Here is an 18,674-nt window from a genome sequence, read left to right on the forward strand (position 1 = left end):
TTTTTTGCTGCTAACATATTTTAAATATTGATGCTTCCCTTTCCTGAAACAGAAATGACCCAACCACATGAATATAGAAGAGGTAAACAATGTGTGTCTCTTAGAAAAGGATAGAAACAAAAATAGAAGTGAGGGACAGTAGTCTTGCTTCTGCAATACTTTAGCAAATAATAAGCATCATAAAGAGTTGGGAATTCTTGAACCCAGATAAACCAATGAACAGATTCTTAGGATGTGTGTAGTAGAATGGCCCAGAGGCTGGGCTTTGAAAATGAAGCAGAAGGTTTGGATCTAAGTTTGGTTGGTGTTGGTCAAGTTATTACTGTCTCTGAGCCTCTCTTTTTGCTTCTGTGAGAAGGGAATAAAAATACTATTGCCTTTGTGAGAATTATATGAGATAAAGTTGGGAAATATCATGGAGCCAGGCAGTGAGAATTCAGTGAATATGAGTAATACCAAGAAGATGACAGTGGTTACTTACTGAGTTTATGTTGGGGTCCAGACCCTGAGTGGGTACTTAGATGTATATGCCACAGTGCACCAATTTAAAATTTAGTTGTGAAGGAAAGGCCTAAATAAAACTAGCATCACAAAATGAGCAAAATAACATTACAAGTTGAGGGTAGAACTCTCACAAAGAGCTATATGGTTCAAGGACAAATAAGGTGTGTTAATAAGGTCATTTGGTGAAAGTCCAGGAGGGCTGTTGACCAAAACCTCACAGTCACAAGGACCTAACATTTACATCTTGGGCATTGTTGCCAAATGAGGATTGGAAGAACAATTGCATCATACAACTTTAAACCTGAATCTCATTACTAAACCACATCTACTAGGGTATATAATGAAATGACATCGTTAAAAAAATCTTGTAGTTATCTCACGAATATCATAACTATTTTGTGTTTGTGAGTTTGTTAAATATAAAAACTCAATGCTCACTGCAATTTTTGTTACTCTGTTTTGGCATCTCTTCCTAGGAAAGGGGTAGACCTCTCCTTTGCTGTACCAGACAGGCCCTGATGGTAAATTACAATAGGGACCTAGCAAGGATGAGAGCCAGGTGGTTTGGGGGCAATCAAGGAAGGCTTTAAGTCATGGGACAATGTTAGACACACCTGGAAATTTCTGGTTAGGAGGAACTCTGATGCTGCCTCTATGTTACCAGGGGGTGGCAAGACCAGAGGAATCTGAGCAATGCAGGTAGGTAACATATTCCTGTAGTGTGTTAGCACTGGGCCAGGCAGCATATAACATGCAGTTCTTACAATGATCTTGACAACCTCGGAGATTGGTCCTGAAGGGCATTGAGTTCCAGGGTTTTCTTTGGTAAATTGGTATCTTTCTTGCCCTGGCTGGAATAACTTGTCTGGAATATAAAAGAGGCAAACCTTGCTCCCCAGCCTAAGCCCTTCCACCTTGTAATCATCAGGAAGAAATTCCTGGGCCCTTGAGCTAATGTGTGAGAAGTGTCCGATTCTGGATTCTCACTGATACATGGTATTTCTGAAAAGTAGCCCCTTGTCTGCAAATCTTTGGAATGGGTGTGAGTGTGGGCTTCTAGTTACTTTGAAAACATTTTAGGTATATACTGTTCTTTGTTTTGTTTTTATCTTGCTTTTGAGCAGGGGCTAAGTCTACATGGGCGGGTGAATGTGTGTGAAGGTCGTTCAATAGAGGAGACTGTAACATACAGTGAAATGACACAGGGAAGCTCTATTAGTGCTGTGGTGCTATACAAGAGTGTGGCAAGGCATCATCTGAGTGTGAGTGCGTGGTATGGACTGTGTTAGTGAGCTCAGGGGAGGGTGCAGGCTTTGAGAACTCCTCCTACCCGGTGCATTCTACATGCCTTGGATCCTTTAAATGTCTGAAACATTTATATGCAATCTCCAAAAGAGTCCCTCTCCACTTTCTCTCCAGATCCTCTCTGATTACATCATCTTTTTTACCAGTTGCCTCCTGGGTTTTGTCTCTGTCTGGATTACCCTCTTTTCTGGGCTTCTTCAAATTTGACCAGCCTTGAAAGCCAAAGTGAACAGATGTCCCAATCTGAGTCCTCCCTGTGAGGTGCTAAGATCCAAAGATGGATTAAGGAGTCTTGGAGGGGTTGGGATGTATTGTGTATGTGCACATCAGTGTCTGGTAGGGCATTTATGCTTCTCTCCTCCAAAGTTGACTTGTATGGTCCCTGGAACATGTATAGGTGGCAGAGTGTGGGACTTGAAAAATAAATCCATAAGAAAAAAGGGAAAAATACTCATTAAGTATCAGCTATGAGTCAGGCACTATACTTGGTGTTTTTCATGTTGCCTCATTTAATATTTGGAAGATTATCTACCATTGTGGGTAGCCCTCTGCTGTGAGCCCATTTCAGGAAAATTGGAAACCCTTCACAATACTGAAGTTTCGATTTAGAATATGCCTACAGGCTTTTATCAGGGAGGTCTCTGTAAGTGGATTCACTTCATGCCACAGATAAATAGAAGTTGCGCACCAAAATGCCAAAGTGGGGCTCAAGGGATGGACATAGGAAGACTCACATTTGCCGTCTCCAGTTTGCAAAGGCGCAGCAATGGCTAGGGTAGGTGAGGCTGGCCTCCATGAGGGCGACAAACTTCTCCAGACTGGGAAGCTTTTTCAAGTTGTATGTTGACCTGGCCCGGAACTTCTTGAGATTTTCTAAGCCATAGCTAGGCAGGGAATGGATCCTGGTTCTTGAAATGTCTCTAGAAGTATAAAATGTAAATATAACTTGATTATTATGGACCTAAAATTTTCTGCTTGATTAGCAGGCAAAATGGCAGACACAGTAGTGATATTCTTACATGGGTGAGGAGGGAGATACCAGTTGATCCAACATACCTCAGCCAGATCAATATGTAGCTACGAGGACATTTGGTTTCCTGGAGGCCTGGCCTTTGTGTTTGCATAGGAGGATGTAGATAACAGGCCTCTCAAGATACCTGGATATACTCTCATCCTGCCTGACCTGGGGCTTAACTTTAGCCATCTCTCCTTCTATAGTCTGTCTTGAAATAGGTATCCACTAATTTACATAGGCTCAAGAGATTAAAGCCATTTCCTCCCCACCATAAAGTCAGCTATAAAAATATTTGTGATGAGCTGGTGTAGAACCTGTGGCCAAATTTTAGAAAAGTAAGAAGGAAAAGCACCATAAGGGGAAGAAGAATCTGGTAGGCAGTAGAGGCACCCTCGGTACAAAGTCAAAGTGGTGATAGAGAGTGGTGGTAATGACAGCCAGACTAGCCCGTGTATGTACCCTGCTCCCCTACCTATTAGATTTGTGACCTTGGTAAAGTACTGTCATTTCTCCGTGTCTATTTCCTCAGCCATAAAATAGGAATGGTAATAATCGTAGCTACCCCAGAGGGCTGTTGGGACAACTAAATGATTTAAAAGTACACAAGAAACTTCCTGGCCAATGGACAGCACTTAATGACTGGCAGCAATTCTCAGTAAACTTCTCTGTCTCTCGTACATAGTTATTCTTGCTTTGTAGGAGTCTCTGCCTGAGCAAAGCAGAGGGGATCTACATGAAGGGCCCCCCCAAAATGGACAATTTAATCAGGTCCATATCCCTGGAGGGCTCTGAAGTCCTATTCTTTCTGGCAACTGCACCAGTGACATTGGGTACTTTCTGGCAGCATGATTGGCAGCTGTAACTCCCAAAACAACCAAGACTAGCCAGTGGGAGGAAGGAGCTTTAAATGGTACCAGCTTAGACCTGTTGGGGCCAGCAGGTTAGTGAAGGAGTGCTTCTGATGGGGTGGTGGTAGCAAGTGATGACCAGGTTGGGCTCATCTCAGGACACTTGGATATACATGGCAAAGGAGAATCTTTTAATGTCTGCATTTCCTATAAGTCAAAGCATTGGGTACTTAGAGCAATGAAACTTGGGTGTATGAAAATATTTTTGCTGTGCCATATGTTCTCACAGTCTGGTGAAAATTACATTCTCCAAACCTTGTTGTCATTGCATCATTCATTTGCTTTCTCAAAAATCCTTAATACTTCCTGTTGTCCAATGAAACCCACCCCTATCGCTTCTCGGCCTTTTGGCTAAGATCAAGTGAAACTCACCCCTAACTGCTTCTCTATTTGTCACCTCCATTTCCCAATTAAACATAAGATAATGACACCAGTACCTGCTACTGACAGCTATTTTCTCATAATCCAATCTGATTTCTTCCCAACCCCTAGAGAAATACTCACCAAGGTCCTATCTTCATTCTAAGCTTCTCGATTTCTCAGTTATGTTTACATGTAAAACATTCATTCTTCCTTGAGACTTTTTCATGGCATCACATTCTATTTAATTTTTTCTGACATCTTCTTTGACCTGTATTTTGTTATCCTTTCTCCTCTATCTTTCCTTTAAATATTGGAGTTTCTCCAACCTTAAGTCACTTCTGACTGTATATAACTTTCTCAGGTGATCTTACCCACGTCCTTGGTTTCAGATACCAGAGATAGGCTGATGGTTTCTGAATATATATCCCAGCTCAGATCCTACTTCTGCACCCCAGGCCCAGATAATCAGTTGTCCATCAGACCCCACTATTTTGATGACTGTCAGGTATTAAAACTGAATTTACTACCTTCTATGTAGGTATGTTCCTCCTTTTGTTTTGCCCATGTCAGCAAATGACTCCTCCATTTCCCCCTGTTGTTCAAGATGGAAATTGGAAGAAGTCCTTCATTCCTCCCTCTGCCTCAGTTGGACATTGGGTTTTTTGTCTTCTTAGGCCTGACTTTACATCTGTTTCAAATCAAATTACACTTCCACCGCTTTAGTTTAAGTCACCTAGACAAAGTCAGTATTCTCATAACTATTCTTGTGACCATGGCATTCCTCAGGGTTCTCCAGGGAAATAGAACCAATAGGATATAAAGAGATAGATTTATTATGAGAATTGCCTCATGGGATTATGGGGACTGAGAAATTCTGTGACATGCCATCTGTAAGCTGGAGAATTCAGAAAGCTGTGGTATAATTGAGTCCAAGTCCAAAGGCCTATGAACAGGGAGGCCACTGGTCTAAGTCCCAGTGTGGAAAGCCTCAAGAACCAGGAACTCCAATATCTGATGGCCAGAGAAGATAGATTTTCCAGCTTCAGATGAAAGCAAGTAAATGTGTATTTTCTCTGCCTTTTTGTTTTTGGGCCCTCAACTGATTGAATGATGCCCACCCACATTGGGGAATGAGATCTTCCTTTACTTAGTCTACTGATTCAAATGCTAATCTCTTCTGGGAACAGTCTCATAGGTAGACCCAGAAATGTTTGGGTACCTTGCTGTCTGGGCATCCCACAGCCCAGTCAAGTTGACAAATAAAAATAACCATCACAGCCATCTCTCTCTCTCCTTCTCTCTCCAATGTAATTTTTACACTGCAGATTGGCATTTTTACAAAATTATAACCCAATCAAATTGTGGCTTCCTGCTTAAAACTCTTCAATGATTGCACTGGATGTGCTGTGTGGATCATTTGTCCGGTTTCTCTAACATCCAATCTGTGCCCTTCTCTATGCTCTGCACTGCAGGAGGGGTGGCCTCCACAGTTTCCATTTCCTAGATACCACCTTGTCAGTCAGCTTTCAGTTGGGTTCAGCAAATGAAACTGGTGGGAGACTGGAGGGTAAGAGGAGGAGTAAAAGTTAAGGTATTTCTCATCTGTCCTCCACAGTTTATCTAATGACTCCAACTGTCACTAGATCTGCTGAGGATCCAGCTTCTACTCAATTGGTCCTCAAGTCCTAGATTTAGGACTCGGTTGGTTACCTACCAATGCTAATCCCTGGACTGCTTATCCTCTGCTTGATATTTGCACAAATTTACATTTGAGAGGTAGTGGAGGTGATGGTTACCTTTATGTAATACCTATATATATTTCACTTAATCCTTTCCTTGTTAGTTCCAACAAATTTGGTAAACTTGGCATCTGTCATTCAAATACTTCTGTGTGCTTACTGATTTTTCTTTTTAAGCATTTTATTTATTTATTCATGAGAGACACAGAGAGAGAGGCAGAGACATAGGCAGAGGGAGAAGCAAGCTCCATGCAGGGATCCCGACTCTGGACTCGATCCTGGGTCTCCAGGATCACACCCTGGGCTGAAGGCGGCGCTAAACTGCTGAGCCACCCGGGCTGCCCTGCTTACTTATTTTTTGCTTGCTTATTCTATCACTACTGAGAGAAGTGCATTAAAATCTCCAACTATGTTTTTGGACTTGTATACTACTACTTTTAGTTTTGTCAGTTTTGTTATACATATTCATATATATGAAAAATTCTAGGTACATACAAATTGAGCAGTTTAAAATTTTCCTGGTGACTTGTATTATATCTAGTAATATTTGTCTCCTAACGCTTTGGATGCTGCTTCTTCACAGGTTTCCTCCCTGACCACCAACTGTTGGAGTATCTGTGAGCTCAGGGCCTAGACTTCTTTCCTCTGTTTTCACTTAATCTGTAGGTTTGTTCATCTAGTCTTACAGCTTAAACACCATTTTCTGTTGATGGATCACTTATATTTATCCCTAGACTATCCTTCTCTCCCAAACTGCAGGCTCTTAAATTCAGCTGCCTCCTTAAAATCTCTATTTAGATGTCTAATGGGAAGGCCAAACTTTGGATATTAAAAATCAGACACCTGATTGTCCCCCTAAACCTGCTCCACTTGGCACTTTTCCAGTTGTTAATGTAAAAACTTGAAAGGCATGTCTGGCCCCTCTCATACTTCGTATGCAAACCCTCAGCAGAATATCTTGTCTTTATTTTCCACATATGTCTGGAACTTAAGTTCTCACAACATTCATTGCTATCACCATGGGGTAAAAGGTCTGGTGTTCCAAGGTGTCTTTTCTAGTTATTTCCTAAGCATTACAATTTTCAGAGCTGGGGTTCCTGGAAATAAGAGTCTGATCCAAGAGCCTTTGTCCCTGTGCTAAGTCTTCATTCTCCACTGCTCAATGATCCAGCTGTCGTGGCCTGTTCTCCACTTACACTTCCCATTGTTCCAGAGCTTCTCAACATTCTTTTCTGCCCTAGAAAATCTCTTCTAATTTCTGTGTTCACACAATTGCTACACTGACCGTTTCTGCTACTGACACTCACTCTGGTCTCTGTGTGCAATTTCTTGTTTCAACTGGCTTTTCTCCCCCCAACCCCCTCACATGTGAAAGGAAGCAGACTACTCATTTTGTCTAAAACAGTTCAAGGCTCCATCTGAGGAATGAGATGAAGGCATAAAAAAAGTCCTTCAGGAACAATTTAAGCCAGGGCAATCATTACCTGCCATGAACATTTTTCATATTTTTAAAAGCAAGCAATATAAAACAGAGGACTATTTTTTCTAGTTACATTCCCCCCTTGAGTTCAGAATATAAAAAATTCACATTAAATTAAGATTTCTAAAAATAAACAAATTTTTATATCCCATGCTGTGCTCTCTTCTTATCTCAGAGACTGTGGTAGATTAAAGATGACTGCGAATTCTTTACACTCTTCCCATCCAGGGTCTACTTGCCTTCCCTTGAATTCAGGCTGCACTGTGATGTCTTTGGACTATAATAGAGTATGATGAAAGTGTTGCTTTACCAGCTCTGGACCTTGACTTTAAGAGCTCTGACAGCTTCTATATTGGTCTCACAGAACCCTAAGCTGCCATGAAAGAACTCTGAATGCCCTGAGACAGCCATGCTGGGAAAAGTCTGAGCTGTGTGTAGGGGTCCCAGGGGATGAGACGATCTATGTGTGCGTGTGCATGTGTGTGTGTGTGTGTGTGTGTGTGTGTGTGTGTGTGTGTAGGAAGGGAGGGAGAGAGACAGAAATGAGCACAAATACACAGGGCATGTGAGTGAAGGGGACCACTTGGACATAGATCTCCAGTCACCTGAGCTGACATCATATGGATCAGTGACAAGCCACCCACATTTCTGAAACAAGATTATGAACAAAATGGAATGGTTGTTTTGAGCCACTAAGTTTTAGGACAGTTTTTATGCCATAATAGAGATCCCAGACTCCCACTGAAGTCTCTGTGATTCTATCCATCATTTTTTCCTTGACTGCCATTAAGTGTGCAATTGCATAATATATTCTGTATATTTTATGCCTTTCTCACCACTTACTTTGTTTTACATACTAGCTCTTGGTATTTGCATTTTATTTTCTCTTTGATGGAAGAGGGCTCCTTGCATTCTCAGCAGTGCCTTTCAGGTAGTAAGCACCCAGAAAATTGTTGCTTTGTTTGGAGAGACTCTGGGGGGTGACACTAAACAAGGATGAGAAAGGAAAAGCTAGGTCACTCTGGCCAACTGTGATGTCCCCTGACTTCTGGCTGTTTCATAGAATCTCCCACCTTGTGCTATCTCTTCCATTGTTTTGTATTGCTTGACTCTTCATGTATGTTTATTTTGTCTGCTCAGATTTCAGATGCTCTGAGAGCTGGGATTATTTAAGATACTTTTGGTATTACACATTGTATCTAGCACAGAGCTGGGCTCAGGAAATCTATTTTGTAGATAGTGGCCTGTGGAGCAGAGATGCCTCATTACTAGAATCCTAGTAGGAATGAGAGGCTAGAGCAAGTCTTACTGGAGAGCCATGCTAAAGGGAGAAGCATGCAAAGCAGACTGAGAGAGGAACTCTGGTTTTCAAGGTTGTTCAGCAAAACAGTGCTTCTGCAGCAGGCTATTACATGTGACTGAGAGTATCAAAGGCACCAAGGGAGGGAGCAACCTTGTGCTAAGTTTACAAGGAGATGGACACGTATGATAGAAGCAGCGGAGTAATATGTTGGGTGGATTGACCTGAATGCCTGGGGGTTAGATTGGGAAGGCTGCCTGGGAAGCTTTGGTGCCTTTCCTCCTGCTATTGTTGCGGAGCTAGCTTGTAGTGCAGATTCCTCCTTCTACAGCTACAAAATACATGAGCTGTTGTCATTAGCTAGAACTAGGTGGCTTCGCAGCTGTGAGGCTAAGGCATCTTGTCAGAGTCCTGGGATCCAGATCTTCTGTTGGTGGATGTTGAAAGGAGGGAGTGGTTGGTGGGAGAGAAATGTAGAGTCACTCACAGTTCAGTAAAGCCAGTCTTCAGCAAAGTGGTTCCTGGGTGACAGGTAAGCAAAAGTCTTTATTAGAAGGGTTTACTTAGAGCTTGCTGGATACTTGCTGGAGTGAGTAAACCTGGGACCTGTCAACACTTCCAAGTTTGGGACTGTCAGAAAAATGTTTCTTTGGTACCTCAATGGATTAAGAAAAAGCCAGAGAAATTTCTATCAGCAGGGACAAAGATAAGTGGATAGTGTTGAGTGTGGTTTGAGCCTTTACAAATATTCCCACTTTTGCTGTCTGTTCCCCTAAAATTCTCTGTCTCTACCTTTTTTCACTGGCTATGATCTTTCTGCATGGACTGGAAACCTAATGTTTGATTTCAATTTCTTCATAAAAGCACTTTTTCTACTTAGGATGCAAATACATGGGAAGGAGGGATTGAAGTGTGGAGGTAACAAAGTAAGTCTTGAGAACCTTGAGCCTGGCACATAGTAGGTGCCTATAAATCCTTGTTAAGTGCATTGGAAGGAGAAAGGATTGCAAGTAGGAAGGGAATGAAGTGACTATTGCAGGAAGTCAGGCATAAGCACTCTTTTCCCCACATACTGTCACTTCATCTGTTAAAGTCACTGCATCACATGACAAAGATTTATTGGGCATCTACTCTGTTATTATAGCCGCCCCAGGAAAATTTCTGCAGAGCATGTTGTTCTGGGCAGTAACATTTGTCCCTCGACCAGAATGATACTTGAGGGCAGGCACTGTTTACTTTTAAATCTCTCCATCCCTTACACCTAGCATAGTACCAGATACATAGTAGGTGCTCAATCGACATCTACTAAATGTAGGACATGTACGACCCAATATGCTCAGTGGATAGCTGAGAAGGTTTATTATTGATGTGGTTCTGGGGCTGGTGGGCTGGACAAGTGGGGAGGGCTAGTTGTGAGCTGGTGTTTTTAATCCTTCTCTTTCAGGCTGGTCTAATAACTTTCTTTTTTTAAAGATGTCACTTTGGTTAACATTTCAGCACATGCTATATTTGGCAGTAACTGGTTTTGAGAATTTAAGTCCTGAAAATACTAACAGGAGACATACCGGGATGATGGCTGGCACTAAAGAGATTTGGTAATCCTAAATTGTTTCAACATTGTTAGGGTTCCTGGTTTTGAGACACAAAGCAAAAAGGAGACAGCTGTCAGTAATAAGGCACAGAGTCAGGAGAGGCAGGAGTTAAATTGCACTCTGTGCCCCATTTAATAAAGTATGTTATAGCCAGTGCCACAAATTTGATTTGAACAATTTCTATTTTTCCAGCAAAGATGTTATTACAGGTCAATCATTTCCATAAGTGAGAGCACATTTCTGGTGTATAGTACACTGACAGATGGCTAGAAGACCTCTCTTTCATGATCCCAGGCGGAATAAAAAGGCAATTTACTATCTATAGGACTGTGGGTACACTGGTAATGGAAGAGAATCATTCTTATACAAATAACTCCGTGTTTGAATCTGAACTATCAAATGAATCTGAGCTATAGCCAAATCAATTTGATAAACCATCAGAATATGATTGTACTGGCTCCAGCCTGCAAAGGCAATGCATTAAATTTTCCCCACAGGAAACAGTTACCCAAGGAAACAGCAATTGCTTGATTGCTTAAAACACACACACACACACACACACACACACACACACACACGCCACAAAACTTGAGTGAATTCAGAATATAAGGTGAAAACTTAAGATGGCCACTGATGTTCAAGGCCGACTCCTGAGGGGGAAATGGATATGCTAGGCTTCTCCTCTGAAACTTAGTGGAGTGTGTGTATGTGTGTGTGCACGTGTGCACAGGCCCCTGGCTTTGTCCACATCTATTTCTCTTTGTAGTGGAACATCTCACTCTTGTACCCTCAGGTGTTCAGTGATTCCCTGTTTTTCACTCAACTAAAAATTTTTGCCTTAAGTAAAGGAGTTATTGGTTTGGGTTCCCTTCCTTTAACTCTCTTGGAATCCTTTGCATGCATCTCCTGGGGACAAAGGACTGAATCTGTTGGGAAAGCAGGTTCACCATAGTCAGCTTGTGAGGAGATATCCTGGAGACAGGGTGAAGCTTCCCGATTCCCAGCACTGGCTTCTGGAGCAGTAACATCAGCTTTACCTGGCAAGTTATTAGAGATGCAGGTTCTCAGGCTCACTCTTGACCTGGTGAATCAAACTCTGGGGGTGGGGATCTGCATTCCAGGGTTTTATAAGCATGCCTAGTGATTATGATGCATGATCAAATTTAGAACCACTCACAGCTGAGCTGCTTATGGCTGAGCTCTACTCTGGAATTGTCTTCACCTGATGTATCCAAGATTTGCCTCCTCCCCAGGGAGGAGCTTGCAGCTCATGATTATTGATGAAGAAGACTGGCCTCTTGCCTTTACTTAATTTGGTAAAACTTTGAAGGGCCATCGTAATTTCACAGCTCCCATGGAATTAGCTGAGGCTTCTGTTACTTTTTTTTTTCTTTTGAGGCTTCTGTTTCAAATCCATTGCAGTTTGACTTCCCTCTTAGTCTGATGGTATTCACAGCAAGTACTTCCCACATACTCCACTAGCACTCCCCAGTAAGCCTCCTGCATGCAAACATCCATATCACAGTCTTATTTGGGGGAAAGGAACCCTGACTCAAGGCACCATCAAAGCCCTTGCCTGAGCAGCTAGCTACTGTGCACTAAGTGGTTTGCCCAATTTGTACTCCTCCTACTCATTAACCTGTAGCATCTGGGGTGGGCTAGTTCTCTGCACACACCAAAACCAGCAGCTCTCAGGTCAGTATTTGGCTGGGGTTGGCACCTCAAGTTGTAGAAGTAAGAAATGGAATAGACCATAGAATCCACGTTCAGCAAGCAGAGACTTGTAAAGACATCTGCATACTAACCTGAAAGCCCCAGAAAGGGAGGTTTGTTGTTAAGGTGATCCATCCTCTTGCCCCTAAAGGGAGGGGAAGAAGGCTAGCACATATTTTAAAAGTTATAGGCTAAGCTTTTGGCTAAGATCATGCACATACATGTATCCTCATGCATTGGGCTGAAAAGACGTGGGCAAGTATTATCACTCTCTACCCTTTTAAGTCATGGCAAGTGCTTCATGATTCCTTTAGTTTTTCTGTAAATGTTATTCACTTCATTCTGGCCAGATATGTTGCTGTGGTAAAAGGTTTGAAAAATGCACCTGTTACTTGAGGACTGCTTGAGGAGCTGCTTGTGAAGGTGACATCCGTCTTCCTGCTGGCATTTGTGGCAGGACTGGCTGGGGGATTCATGTCCAAGTTCTCCATTAGACACTCAGATGAGACACATGGTGCAGTGCCGCAGCCTGGGGCCTGCTTTTGCACCTGTAGGAGATCTTCTTCTGTGCTCTGTGTACTTATTTACTGGTGTTCTGGGAGTCTGGTGCTCACAATTATTTTCCCTTTCTGTTTGAGTTCACAGCCAATTGTATAAGTTCTTGACATTTGATTAGACATATTTATGTGCTTTAGACAACATGATGTGGTGGGAATACATGGAACATAAGGCAGAAGACCTAGTTTCTGGTCCGGACTTTGCCACTTACAGTTCCAGTCTGATGTTCAGCAGGTCATTTTAAATTTCTAGCTCTGGTTTCCTGGATAAGGAGCTAGACTCATCAGATGCAGTCTAATTCAAATGTTCCTTGTATCAGGGTGATTAAGGTGCTATGATTTAATAGTACATCTGGCACAGGTAATATATGAAAACACATCCCATCATAGGAACATTCAAAATCCTTAGGACTTTCAGGTAAAGGAAATTGATAAACTGCTATTGTGGTGGTCAAAGACATACATCAACAGCACTGTCTCTGTTTTTTCCCCCAATACTTGAAGATGAGGAAACATTAAGCATTATACATTCTATTATGCCTGAGAACTACTTGGCACTTCATAACACACATCATGACTTACTATTTTAAGGTTTATATTTAATTATTGTCTGACCCTCTTAGGAGAATATAAGCTTCCTGTGAGGAGACCAAGGCTTAGAGAGGCAAAGGAATGGTTTAAAACCAAGATAGTCTGCTCTGGCCTCTCTACTTTGATCACGCTGACATTTCCTTCTCTTGCATGTATTGGCCATCTCAAGGAAGGTATGCTAAAATAACCACTGAACTTTTCAAAGAGGCAAAATCCTACATATGGGTCAAATACATACTCTATCTTCAATAATAACCATTTGTGGAGTTTCTCATCTACTGGACACGGTCTTGTTCTAGAGATACATTAGGTTTCAGCCTGAAGGAGAATACAAACTTTTGGGTGAAAAGGAGAAAGTGATGTTGACAGATGGGAGAGGAGAGAAGTAACCACATTTGGGAGCCTATGTTGACTACCAAATAGGACGTGCAGGCTAGTGGCTCTCAAATGCCTAAACTGACGTTGGGCAGGCCATAGAAAGATCATTTAGTAAAACTTCAGATTTTTTTTCATATGTTTATTTCATTGCTCACTATTTCTTTTTGCATCTGACGTCTTACTTTTTGGTTCCTTCCTTCCTGCAGTACATTCATCAGTAGATGGGGAGTACATCTTGTTGAGAGCCCAGGAAAACACATTTTAAAAGAGTCGGAGATTGGGGTCCCTGCCACCAATCTAAAACCTCATGTGATGTTTGAAGTTTGCGTTACATGCATGTGTTACCTATTCAGAGAAGAAAAAAAATTAATTTAGAAAGGCTGCAGAGTTCAAGGGAAGAAGAATTCACTGTTGGCTGTTGCCACACAGGGAAGAGGTGGCAGCAGGAATGACCCTAGTGGAAGGGCAGGGGCCCATGAAAAGAGAGTCTCTATCTCTTAGAGGGAGAGATAGAGATGAGGAAGCAGCACCAGGAGAAGAGGTGGTGCTGTGGGGCACCGCATGGAGCCCAAAAGATCTGGATTGAGGCAAAAGGGATCCAAAAATAGTTGTGTGTGTATATCTTTCAGAGGAAGAAACTCCTGGACATTGAAGATGAGGAAGGAGAACTATGCTTTCCCTTCCAGGGAAGAAATGTATAGTGGCTAAGAGCTTGTGCTCTGAGTCAGACTAATCTAGTGTTAAGTGTAGGCTTCAAAATTCGCATGACTTTGGGTGAGTTAGTTAACCCCTCCCATGAAAGTCAGTTTTTCCTTCTCTAAAATGGGAACAATAGCTCCTACCACAGAGGTTTTATAAGGATTACATTTGAAAGTGCATCTTAAGCTTTTAAAACACTGTCTGGGGCTTGATAAGTGCTCATCAAACATTAGTTGCTGTTATTATTGCTGTTATATTATTGTAAGTCAGAGTGTAGATGAGCCCAAAATTGTCCCTCTAAGTCTTTGTAGATGACACAAATAAAAATTGACCTTAATTGTCAGCCCTATATGGGAAGCTTCTCTGAATTGGAGAAAGTTGACTTCTAGCTTGTACATGTTAATCTCCAGCACATGGAAACAGGGGAAGCTACTTACAGAATGACTGGTCCAGAGGCTCCGTGGAAAACATCATTAGGCAATTCTTCCAAATTATTGTTATCACTTAGATTCCTGGGGATGGAGTTGAAGAGAGAAGAAGGGAAACACAAAGCCACATAGATGTTACTGTTGTAAGAGCCATTTCCCTCTAAATGGCCTGGAAGAAGAGACAGGGCTACTTACAGCTCATCTAGTTGGGTTCCGTTGAATGCGCAGTTGTGTATTTCTTGAATGCCATTCTTATTCAGCCATCTGAAATAAAAGGCCCATTAAAAAACCAATAATGTCAGATGCAAACAATACAGGGGTTTCATAATTGGAAGCACTGGGGCAAGGTCAGACATTGCAGGTTATTGGCATAAATAAAATGCCACCCGTAAGGCTCAGGGACAGGAGTGGGAGGGAGACTGATTTATCACTGTATAACCTCATGTGATGTTTGAAGTTTGCGTTACATGCATGTGTTACCTATTCAGAGAAGAAAAAAAAATTAATTTAGAAAAGACCTGCTTAGACCTAGCACCTGGCTCCTGTAAGGTCTTCGCACACATCATTAGTGTGCAGAGATGGTGCCATGGGGGGTGGGGGTGGGTTAAGACAAAGATCTTTCCCATCCTGAAAGACTGAAATCATACAATTATTGGACAAGTGTTTATAAGACAAAGGACATTCTGTATCCCCTTTCTGTAAGGCCTTAAGCCTCTCACCCATGCTTACCCATAGCAGCAGGCCTGACTGTCATCAAAAAGTGATCTAATTAAGCTGTCAGACAACCTGAACATCTCCTGTGACCCGCAGGGACCTGGTTATTGGAGGTTTGTGGAGGTGGCTCTGGGTTAAGCCAGAAAGGAAGAGAAATCAATTACAAAGACTCTGGGCTGTGGCAGGGCGCAGTAGTGTGAGTGGGAACAGGAGGGGGCTCTGTGGCTGATGGGGGCTGGATGTGGAACAGTCAGCCTGATTGTGCAAAAGACAGTGAACAGGTTTGCCTGGGTAGGGGAGCCCAAGGACACCTTGGGCCGACAGCTCTGCACTGCTGTGCTCCTGGGTGGATCTGAAAACAAAAATGAAATCCAAGGTCGGGAGAGCTTAGCCTGAAGAGCCTTTGACCACCTGCTCTTGATTTGCTGTCAGGTTCTTTTCCCTGTCAGGCTCAGTGGGTTTACAAATAACAGTGTTTGAAAAGCTGACCCAGAGAGTCTCCTGCACATTCAGGACTCTATTTCCCAGCTTGCAATGGGTAGCTAGAAACACAATCACAGGATGCCAACCGTATGTTTTTTTTCTTCTTCCTGAGAACCTGTTTACATAAAGCAATCCAGACAGGGACAAGGTAAATCTTTTTAAAACATTAGCAACCAGGTGGTGGGTTCTGATGGCCAGGAAGTGGCCACGCACCCCTGCATCGCACCTGCTTTGCAACTACCTGCTTGGAACCCCGCTGTCTAGCCTGCGGACAGCTTTGTCAGCCTTTGCCTGGTAGTAAGTTGCTGCAACAGCTGCTCCTAACCTGTGGGATGTAGATCCCTGGGATTTTCAATCAAACACAGGGATCAGCAAGCTTTTCCTGTAAAGGGCCAGGTAGGACATCTTAGGTTTTGTGGGCCAAGAGGCAAAATGGAGAAAACTACATGGGTATTTTATATAGGTACTTATAAAACAATGTTGACAAATGTTGTGACCAAACTTAAAAAACAATAATAGAGTACAATTTTTCTCTTTTTTTTGGTAATAGAGGCTTACTGAAAAGAATGGATTTTTTTTCTTTTTTTGGGGGGTAGGATGCCATGTTGCTTAATTTAGGTTCATCGTTAGTGTTCCCTGTCATCAAAATGTTCATTTGTAAAAAACAGTATTAGTTCATAGGCTTGATTTAGCTGACCCTTCATCTAACACAATGGGTATGTAAATCCATGTGGGCTCCACCCATGTTTCTGTAGAGGAGGTAGTTTTCTCTGTGCATATATTGCCTACAAATAGAGGTTACTATGATTAAATATTATACAGGTGAATTTAAAAGAATTACTGTTTTTGGAGTAGTCTTTGTCTCTATGGATTTTTCTCAATCAATAGATGCCATCATATGGTGAGGGCATAGAAGTTTTTGAAGTCAACAATGGATCATTACACAAAAAAATGATGTCCAGAACTCTGGCCCTGGGGTTGATATTAAACTGTGGCACTCAAACCACTGACAAAGAGAAGCTGACATTTATTAAGTATACTCTTAGCCTCTTAAGAGACGTAGCGCTGGTTTTAAAACCTGATGATGACGATGACAATCATGATGATGACAACCACCATGATGATAAGGGCAACCTGGGCAAAGCGTCAGCTAAAGGATCATGGTTTTCTTTAATCTTTAAGTGTTTGTGGCCTCAGAGGAGGCTCAGGAGGCTTTGAAGCAGTATCTGCCCTCAGCCTAAAAAGTGAGGGTACTGGGGGAACCACCCTCTTAAAGCTCACTGGGGCAGGCAAGAAAGATGGAAGCCAATTGAGGAAAGGAGGAAATGCTCATGGAGTGAGCCTCTCCTATGGTTGGGATGTAGTGGGAACTGATACACATGGAAATTAATTTTTTTTTTCTGAATTGAGGAAACTCTTTTGGCCATAGCTAGATGTTTTCCCCATTTAGACTCTGTAGTTGAAGGGCAGGGGTAGGAAAGGGCTCAGAGACCTCAACATGGTGTACTTTTTTATTGCTCATTTTCTTTTGAGTTACTATTCAAGTATCTGATAATCCATTGTTATTGGGCTATTTAAAAAATTGTATGTGTGCATGTATATACATGTAAATGTCTGTATATATATGCTAAGTGTATTTTTAAAACGGGGATTCATGATTTTGAAAAATGTCAGTGCATGGAAAACTTCATCAGTCCTCCGTGCCATCTAGCCATGCTTCTTTTTCTGAGCGTTCTTGGATGTCCCTAGTGGGAGAAAGTGCCCCTGTATCCAGATGTTGCACTCAAACTAAGACCAACTGAAGTCTTAAACTGTGTTAAGTATGGATTTTCCATTTCTATTTTCTATGGATTAAAGGCTGTCTGAGGTCAAGAAAAATAGATTTTGTTCTCACAAAAGTGAATTTATCCTTTAGAGATGTGTCTGAGAAGTCCTGCTCTTAGGAAAGCTCTCGTCTCTGGGAGAGTATGTTCTGAATTCTGGAGAGCCACATTCTGAGCAGGAGTCAGGGAAGGGAAGCCATAATCTACATATTTCTTTTGTCGATCTGGCTTTGTGAGACTCTGTCTTAAGTTCTTATTTCCTCAGGTTCTTTGCCTACACTTGGGGAGAGGTAAGACCTTTTTAGGTCAGGATCCTTGCCTTTTGTCTTATGTTCTGGACAAAAAGAATGTCAAAATAGAAAACTGAGAATATTAGCCCACTCCCACTTGATGATATATTTTTATAAAATATTTTGTTGGGGAATCCCTGGGTGGCTCAGCAGTTTAGTGTCTGCCTTTGGCCCAGGGTGTGATCCTGGAGACCTGGGATCAATTCCCACATCAGGCTCCCTGCATGGGGCCTGCTTATCCCTCTGCCTGTGTCTCTGCCTCTCTCTCTCTCTTTCTCTGTCTTTCATGAATAAATAAATAAAATCTTAAAAAAATATTTTGTTAATACATTTGCCACATGATAACATTGAGTAACTTTGAATCACTATTTTAAAAGCTGTTTAGAGCAAGATTTAAAGAAGCACAGATATCCAGGTATAACCGATGACATTTATCACTAGTCTCTTCCGTCACGTAGCCTGGCAATCCGTTCACGATATTTGTGCTCTAACCCCGCCAGGCTGATGTTACTCAGGTACTCCCTATTTCCCCCAGACTCCTTCTATCACTCCTCCTCCTTTCTTTTAATGTTCGGGGCCTTGATTGTTTCCCTTGCTTGCCCTTTTCCTGACTACATCCTACTGACCTATGAAAGCCCCATCTTAGACCTCCATTCTTGGCTACCTTTCCCTCCTTTAACTCTTCCTTCAACACTCACATCACAGGCCAGTCAGAGTAAATTATTTCTCCTTCACTCTTAGGATAATTGCTTTTATTGTGCGCACTTTTCATTCTGTTTATATTTTAACTCA

The 18,674-nt window shown here is 42.1% G+C and overlaps 1 protein-coding gene and 1 long non-coding RNA gene across 8 annotated transcripts in view; one reads left to right on the plus strand and one right to left on the minus strand.

Moving 5' to 3' along the window:
- The window catches only part of LOC112672047 (uncharacterized), a 101,950-nt gene that overhangs the window by 70,616 nt on the left and 12,660 nt on the right, over positions 1-18,674 (plus strand). The window lies entirely within an intron of this gene.
- Positions 1-18,674, minus strand: part of FSHR (follicle stimulating hormone receptor) — a 179,343-nt gene that overhangs the window by 8,489 nt on the left and 152,180 nt on the right. For all 7 annotated transcript variants that reach the window (XM_025466426.3, XM_025466415.3, XM_025466434.3 and 4 more), the window contains 3 exons: positions 14,768-14,836; positions 14,582-14,656; positions 2,544-2,729 (listed from right to left, as the gene is read on the minus strand). In XM_025466426.3, coding sequence (XP_025322211.3) covers positions 2,544-2,729; positions 14,582-14,656; positions 14,768-14,836 — 330 coding nt within the window. The remainder of the gene's footprint in view (positions 1-2,543; positions 2,730-14,581; positions 14,657-14,767; positions 14,837-18,674) is intronic.

The sequence above is a fragment of the Canis lupus genome, chromosome 10, assembly GCF_003254725.2.
Source record: "Canis lupus dingo isolate Sandy chromosome 10, ASM325472v2, whole genome shotgun sequence".
NCBI lineage: Eukaryota > Metazoa > Chordata > Mammalia > Carnivora > Canidae > Canis > Canis lupus.